Source organism: Stomoxys calcitrans, chromosome 2 (genome assembly GCF_963082655.1).
Source record: "Stomoxys calcitrans chromosome 2, idStoCalc2.1, whole genome shotgun sequence".
NCBI classification, from domain to species: domain Eukaryota; kingdom Metazoa; phylum Arthropoda; class Insecta; order Diptera; family Muscidae; genus Stomoxys; species Stomoxys calcitrans.
In genome coordinates, this window is record NC_081553.1 from 221,528,989 (window position 1) to 221,537,601 (window position 8,613).

The window sequence follows — 8,613 nt, forward strand, 5'->3', positions numbered from 1 at the left end:
GGAACAGGGGAACACTTCTCACATATCACTAAGAGTTGTCTGATCCAATTTTACGCTCAATGATAGGGGCCCACTTTTTACAGTCGATTCCGAACGGCGCACAGTGTTGCCTCTTCATACATTCGTTGGACAAAAATAGTTAGAGTTAAGATAGAGCTCTAAAATTTTAAATACATGTATATTTGACTTAAATTAAGAAAAACATTAAGTATGGACCAAATCGGGCTATATCCTGATATAGCTCCCATATAAACCGATCTCCCGATTTGACTTCTTGAGCTCCTGGAGGTCGCAGTTGTTATCCGATTTCGCTGAAATTTTGCACAAAGGCTACTGTTATGACTTTCAACATCCATGGTAAGTATGGTTCAAATCGGACTATGTCCTGATATAGCTCCCATATAATCCGATCTCCCGATTTGACTTCTTGAACCAATGTAAAGCGAAATTTTTTTCAAATTTATTTTATTTAATTTTTTATTTCATATTTCTTATAAAACAACATAAAACATAATAACACTTCAAAAAAGGTATCAACATTTCTTTGTATGGTTTTCAATCTTGCTCAATATAATATTGAATATCATTTAAGTTTTCGGAGATATTTCTATTCTTTTGACTTAAAACACTAATGGATGGCTCTGAGTGTAAAATCATATATACAAACAAATCTTTATTAGTTTTTTCTCTGTCGCACTTTCGTGTATGCTCTAGTCTTGCCTTTCTGATTATTTTATGGCATGACTCCATTGCCTCCTCTGACAAAATTCCAATAGGAATTGAGAAATATTTTATGAATCCTATTCCATGGACAAGTACTTTGTGCACCGTAGCTGGCATGAAATACCAAGCATACTTGCTTAAATACAAATCCCTTGTTTCCTTCAAGAGCGTATCGAAATTTTCTATATTTATTTTTGATCCACTTGAAATAGTTCGCAGTATTATTGAAAAGTTTCGTATTAAATTGTTATCAACTCCAGTTATTTTCGATGCAATTTCAATATTTGAGAAAAATGTTCTGGCGCTATTTCCATCGTTTGTTGTGCCATAACCATTTTTAACTTTATCTACTATTAATCCTAATTGTTCTTTAATTTTTTTTTGAATCTGTGACTTAGTTTCAGAAACTACTTGTTTCTCCTGTTCTTTTGAAACCCTCCATTTTCTCACTTTTAACTTATACGCAATATGGAGTATACATTCAAAAAACTTAATTCTAGCATGCAGCGTCGAGAGTCCATATTTATAATGCTCTTCATTTACATCGCGTTCAGACACTGCAGTTGAGTTCATTTCGGTAGGCTTCGCCCCACAAATACAACAATTTGAACTGCTTTTATTATTCGTAAGAACATTTAAGACAGCGCCATCTATCATAGTTAGCTTCATAGAAAAACTAACATTTACGTTTTTTTCTTCATGGTGAAAGCTGTTCAAGCTTTCGATTTGAAGTGAAATATTCCGTTCCACATCTCTCACCAAATCAGGGTTTTCTTTCATAAACATGAATTTTATTGGTCGACAATATCTGGGTGAGGAATGGCGATCGTTTTCCCATAATGTTGTGGAGGTTTTAGGATCAAAAAATCGCAATGGTACCAGAGATGCCACAAATATAAACTCATCATTAATTCTTGGGTTCGAAAATTTTTGTTTATATACGCTGTGGTTCGAACTTCCATCGAACCCCCATTTACATTCTAATGTAATATCTTTTTTGGGGCACAAGTTATGGGAGTCCATCAAGCTTTTTGCGGTTTGATTTAATAGAGACTGCAATGGAATTTCTGCAGAGCTCTCTGTTACCTCGATATCATGTGGTATAAGTTCTTGTTTAGATTTGAATAAAGCCTTATACGATGGGAAACAATCCTTATGAAATGAATTTACTAAATTTCTCATCATATTGTATGTTCTATAGGACAAATCCATATCAACGTACAAGCCCAAAGCCTCTTTAACTGATATGGTGCTTTGATTACTCAGGATAGTTAGCTTTTCCGCAGCTTTTTTAATTAATTCTGATGAATTCGATGTAACTAACTCATCCACTCGCCTTCTCTTTGTTCTATTGCACGATTCTTCAAAGGACTTTCGTGGTCTTCCTCTACTGCCACTAGTACTTGGTTCCTAATTTTAAATATTTAAAGCTTATCACCACTATGGTGATAAGCTTTAAAAAAAATGTTTTAATTACCTCAAAGAAATCATTTACGCCCAGACGCATGTCGGTATCCAGCCAAATATTATTGGATGATTCAAACCTTAGTTTCATACGGGAACATTTAACCCATTTTTTGTTGAACTTCTTTAAAGTTGATTTTATTTTTTCTTTGTCTTGTTCATTCAGTAACTTGTTGCCATTGCTTTCGATTTTGTTTATTATTACTTTGTTTACATGCGTTGGGTTTACTGCTTTAACAGACAACCAAATATTATACAACTCACGCACTTTCATTTTAGCTTTAATATAATATAACACTATATACGCAAATGGTGCAAGTTGGTGCAGCTGAAATTTAGCCTTTTTGATTCAGGACACTTCACTGAAGAACGCTGAAAAAGAGTTAGCGTGGTCCCAGTTGGACTTTTTTAGATCCACTCTGCTGAAAATTTCACTTTTGACAGTAATTGCTTTATTTTTGCCTCTTATTTAAAAGTAACGGTACTAACCATATGTTCATGTCAGTGACACCTTACGTTGACAGATGTGCTGTCAATTATGTCCTCTTTAAGATCTTATTCTATTTTGGTACCCCAATAAATAAAAAATCAATTTTGTTTACATAAACAGAAATTTTAATTTTTGGGAAAAAATATGCATCATCCATTTGTTAAAAAACCTTCGTACGAAAACGCCCATTAGATGACGAGGAACTTCAAATATAATTATTTTTTTTTAAATTCTTCATATTTGAAGTGTTTTCTAAAAGATTAGTAAAAGATTTCATAAAAATTTTCATTTCCGATTTTTGCATTTTTGTCCACCGGGGCAACACTGTGCGGCGTGCCGCAGGGCGACACTTCTTTAGAGAGAAATTTTTACATGGCATAGTATCTTTCAAATGTCGCCAGTATTAGCAGGGGATAATTACCGCTGAAATTTTTTCTAATGTTCTCACCAGGACTCGAATTCAGGCCTTCAGCGTCATAGAAGGACATGCTAACCTCTGCGTTATGGTGGCCTCCAAACATATGTTCGGAAAATCTCCATGGAAGTTTCTCTACGGACAAAAACTTAAAATGCTTGTATCTCCTTACATGTTCCATTAAGGAACACATATCACTGGGAGTTGTCCGTGATATGTGTTCCATGATAAGTGGCCTCCTTTTTGTGGTTCTGCGCGACATTTCTTTGGTGAGAAGTTTTTACATGGCATAGAGTATCTTACAAATGTCGCCAGCATTAGCAAGGGATAATCACCGCTGAAAATTTTTCTAATTTTCTCACCAGGACTCGAATTCAGGCCTTCAGCGTCATAGAAGGACATGTTAACTTCTGCGCTATGGTGCCCTCCAAAACATATTTTTAAAAAATCTCCAAGGAAATTTCTTTACGAACAAATACCTAAAATGCTGATATCTTCTTACATACATTTGCGAAAAATTTGAAAGGAATTTTGTAAATGAAAAAAAAAAACATTTTTTTTTCTAAAGACGAAATTTCAATGTCCTAGGCGGACATGCTAACCTCTGCACTGTGGTGGCCTCCGATGTTGAGATGTCACACCAATATTTTCCTGGCAGTGTTGTCATCAAAAAGACGGGTATCTTAATTTTTGTCTGGCGTTAAGAAGTGCAATTTAACAACGACCTTACCCTACTACACCAATCCACTCGTGCTATTTCATGTCATATTTCAAACTCTCGTTTAAAGACTATTTATGCTGTATTCGCTCACATACAATCTACTTAAGATGGGTCTATAATAACACGGAAAGGGCAAATAATACAATTGGGATTTTCAAATAGGCAGCAACAGCGGTGGTTAGGTTTCTTTTTTTTCCATACAAAAAGTAATAAAGCGAACTACCTGCGGTTAAGACACACAATGTTTTTCTTCAAAGTACAAAAAAAACAAGTGTCTGGATGATGCCATAACTGCATGGGATGGTTCACTGATGGCTGGCTGTATGGATTATTACAGAGCCAGACACTCTGGAGCTGTGAAATGAGAACGCCCAAAGAAAATCATACATTCATGGTAGATGTATGCGAACAATCGACAAGCTGCCTAATTACCTTTTTATCCATTTATTAAATACCAACATAGTTACGTGGTAAACCCAGACCAAGAGAGTACTACCAGCGACAGAGAAGAGAAGTTTGGGTAGACAGAGTGGCTGGCTGGCTAGCTGGCTGGCTGATAAATAAGCATAACGAGGGTAACTTGGATAAGTTAAGCACTAAAAAGGAATTATTTGTAATTGGATTTTTGGACTGTGACTTTTGCTATTTTGACTATTCTGTAAAGAGCTTACATTGTCTTTCTGCTCTCTCTCATGCTGCTTGCTCTCTGTGTTGTTTTGAGATATGCGGCTACTTCTGTTAATGTACCAAACAAATTCAATTAATTCCCGCTGAGGGGGCGGACACTTTGTGCTCTGTGTGTCGGCTGTTGTTGTTTGAACGGTTGGTAATTGTTATTGGCTGGGTAGACATCGTTCTTTAGGCCTGTAGGCATAATTTGGACCACATCGGCGAAGCCAGTTAGTCCCAAGCTAATCCCAAAACGGTGTGAAACAAACATTGGGAATACAATTATTTGTCCATTTCTGTTTGTTTTTCGGCATATTATTTCATTTTGTTTTTTTTTCTTTCACCATTTTCATTTCGTTATAAACTGACGATTATGAATCGTTTGTTAATGCAACAGGGGGTATTTGAAGTTTTGCCGGCATTTAACATTCTTTCAAATTGGTTTTGTTAACACACAATCATCTTTAAGGTAACCAAAAAAAATTCATTTATTTCAATGGTGAGTTGCGTTGTGTTCTTGTGATTTGATGATGGGTTTTAGTTTGGGCGTCCACTTAAACAAAATATTGCATTGCCAGGAGTTTCTAAACAAAACCTAATTTAAACAAAAATTAATTTATGGCTGTTAACCCAACTTTACCATTTCGCGGTTAGCTGACGGTGTTCAAACAATGGAGACCGGATATTGATTTTTAGCTATGTCTAATGGGTGAAATGATTATGCAAAAATTTTGGTTCAAAATTTAAATTGAATTGATTTTTTAACCATCTTTTGTTTTGGGGTTTATTGTTACAAAGTGAAAGGTGACCGTTACGAGTTAAAGACTATGGGGAATTTGTAGAATTGCCCTAGACATGAGTTCATAAAAAGAGTTATTGTGATCCAGTTAAAGGATTTTTTTTCTTATTGAAAGTACCAGTGTCTGTTTGTAAAGGGGGTTTGCTGCATATAATGCATGAATGCCTTTTTATCGATATCTAAATATTAAGTTAGCATTTTTTGAAGGCTGGCTTAGTATTGAGCATTGAATAACCTTATTACAATAGAAGAAAACTTAAAATGCTTGTATCTCCATAAACATGCAAATGCAAATTTGCCTATAAACATTCTATTAAGGAACAGGGGCAAATTTCACACATATCAGTGAGTGATGTCCAATTCAAGTTTAACTGAATGATAAGCGCAATCCTTTGTATAGCCGAGTCCGAAAGGCGTCCTGCAATGCGACACCTCTTTGGGGAGAAGTGTTTACATGGTAAAATACTTCGCAAACGTCGCCAGCATTAGGATAACCATCACTGACAATTTTTTCTGATGATCTCACCAGGATTCGAACTCAGGCTTTCCGCGACAAAGGCAGACATGCTAAGGTTTGCGCTACGGTGGCCTCCAAAATGAATGTTCGAAAAATCTTTAGGAAAATTATCTGCAGACAAAAACTTAAAATGCTTGTATCTCCTTACATGCAAATTTGCCCATGAACATTTCATTAATGAACAAGGGGCAAACTTCTCACGAATCAATGAGTGCTGCCCGATTCAAGTTTTTTTCAGCTCAATGATAAGGGGCCTCCTTTTTAAAGCCGAGTCCGAACGGCATGCCGCAATGCGACACCTCTATGTGGAGAAGTTTTTACATGGCTGCCATTCCAAATAGTAGAGTACCTCCCAAATGTCGCCAGCTTTTAGGAGATAACCACCGCTGAAAATTTACGTGATGTTCACCCCAGGATTCGATCCCAGGCGTTCAGCGTCATAATCCGACATTCTAACCTCTACGCTACAGTAGCCTCCTTACATACGTTTGCGAAAAACTTTAAAAGAATTTTATCACAGGAAATTTTTTTTCTAAAGACCAAATTTCAATAAAGTTTTTCTCTTCAGCAACTGGGGTTTTTAGTCTATTTTGAACCTTATCCGCTTTGGGAGGCAAATTTTTTCACCAGAACAAGTGAGTGGTGGGAATTTAAGTTTTGAATCAGTAATCTTCGTTAGAAGCTTCTAGGAAACCTCCTTTGTGACAATGTTGCTCAAGGGCATATTTCTATACAAATAAAAACATAAAATGTTTGTATCTCCCTACATACGTTTGAGAAAAATGTTAAAGGAATTTTATCGCAGAAAGTTTTTTTTAAACGAAATTTCAATAAAGAGGAAATTTCAATGAATTTTTTTTAAAGACAAAATTTTAATGACATTTTTTCTAAAGACAGAATTTAAAGTATTTGATCACTTCAGCAGTTGAAATTTTAAGTCTATTTCGAGCCCTGTCGTTTTTGGGGGGCAAATGTTTTGCCCAGAGCCGGCCGATGAGTTGGAAAATTTAAGCTTTGAACCAGTAATCTTCGTTAGAAGATTATAGGAACACGTTGCTTACCGTGACAATGTTGCTCAAGACCATATTACTCTACTCTTACGGAATATATTTTGGCGATCGATAATGTTTGCAGAGTTCTGTACAAACTGAAAAATGTGGTGAGATTGGTTCACTGCTTCTGAGCTGACGGATGGGGGTGCTAGGCGACACAAAGCCTGAAAACTACTTGAATGGACAGAGATGGTTGGTTAACGCGACATACGTACGGGATTTGGCCCGACTTTTCTCTGAGTCTGGGTTTTGTACTGCTTTTCTGCATCAAAGGAACCTGTTTGCGACTGATTTGTATGACTGTGATAAACCTGAGGACTGGGGTCATGTACTGGCAGAATGCCCATACTATGCTATCTTTGGAGATCACAGCCCAATGGGGCTTTGCGAAGCTGTGCAAATTTTAGTAGAGCCCTTGAAGATGATTCGGTTATTACTAGGTTTGATATTTTCGCCTCTGTATTAAACGATTTCCTCTATTTTCATAACAATGGTGCTCTCCCGGTTGCAGCAACATGGTGTCTGTGGTTTGAACCAGGATCACGTATAGGGCTAAGCTCCTCAAGGTGTTGCATATTGAACCGGGTGCCTTTACCCATATATAGGGAGGAGTTTTGGATAGTACTCCGCTCAAATATAATTGGGATTTAATTGCTACTCATGTATAGGTTACCTCACATGGGGGGTTGGTAGACGACATGTATTTCCAGCTCAGAAAGATAATGGGTTGGAACCACAAGCTCCTATTGCTATGGTGTTTATAGTCCTCACGAGGAGCTCAGCTGAGAACTACCGGGAGCGTCCATGCGGATAGTGGAGTGCTCCGTTTACGAAATAGTTGCAACTGCGGTCGCGGACAATGCGCCGTATAGAGTGAAAAGTCTCGGTGTAGAGACCGGCCGACTCGGGCTCTTGCTTAAATACTGAGTGCCTGTGGTTGGAACCACAAGCTCCTATTTGTATGGTGTTTATCGTTCTCACGAGAAGCTCAGCTGAGAACTACCGGGAGCGTCCATAAGTTGCGGATAACGCAGTGCTCCGTTTACGAAATAGTTGCAACTGCGGTCGCGGACAATGAGCCGTATAGAGTGAAAAGTTTCGATTTAGAGACCGGCCGACTTCGGCTCTTGCTTAAATACTGAGTGCCTGTGATGCTCGATATGTCAAGGCGAGTTATTGACGGCATTAAATAACCAATGGCCCTAACGTCAAAAAGGCGATCGGTTCAATCGACTGGAACGAGCTTGAATTCCTATGGATCTTGGCGAGGATCGCTACCTTCATATAAAAAGTGGCTACAACAGCAACGTATTGTGATAGCAAGCACCTGCGTAAATCATCGACATTTGTATGTATAATCCTCGCCGCATCTGGACATTGGGGTCCTTTTAAAGCCTACTCCTGGGGTCGTATATGCTAGCTGATGCTATTAAAACACTAAAAGTGTACCTATTAACCTATTACGAAGTGATGATTTGGAATCGCTGAAGATGTACCTATTACGAGGTAATAATTTAGATGGACCTATGACGGGGTTAAACGTTATTTTTGAAAAGGTGATGATTTAGGAACACTAAAGATGTACCTATTACAGTCACTTCTCTGAAGAACAGTCGTAGACCATCAACCACTTGGGTTGTAAATGCTAGCTGTTGATATTGCGACATAAAAGGTGTACCTATGAACCTATTACGAAGTGATGATTTGGAATCACTAAAGATGTACCTATTACGACGTCATAATTTAGATGCGAAACATATTTT

At 37.5% G+C, this 8,613-nt stretch overlaps 1 protein-coding gene across 1 annotated transcript; it reads right to left on the bottom strand.

The window, feature by feature from the left end:
• Positions 1-555: 555 nt before the first annotated feature.
• Positions 556-2,661, bottom strand: LOC131994847 (uncharacterized). Its single transcript, XM_059361784.1, has 2 exons — positions 2,201-2,661; positions 556-2,133 (listed from the first exon to the last, which is right to left on the bottom strand). Exons 1-2 carry the CDS (start codon positions 2,459-2,461, stop codon positions 556-558), a joined length of 1,839 nt encoding a protein of 612 aa, XP_059217767.1. The 5' UTR covers positions 2,462-2,661.
• Between the last annotated feature and the right edge of the window lie 5,952 nt (positions 2,662-8,613).

Bases quoted from the DNA above. Each gene is read 5' to 3' on its own strand.
- LOC131994847 (XM_059361784.1), bottom strand. From the start codon at position 2,461: ATGAAAGTGCGTGAGTTGTATAATATTTGGTTGTCTGTTAAAGCAGTA. The intron at 2,134-2,200 runs GTAATTAAAACA...ATTTAAAATTAG, and splicing joins GCGTAAATGATTTCTTTGAG to GAACCAAGTACTAGTGGCAG.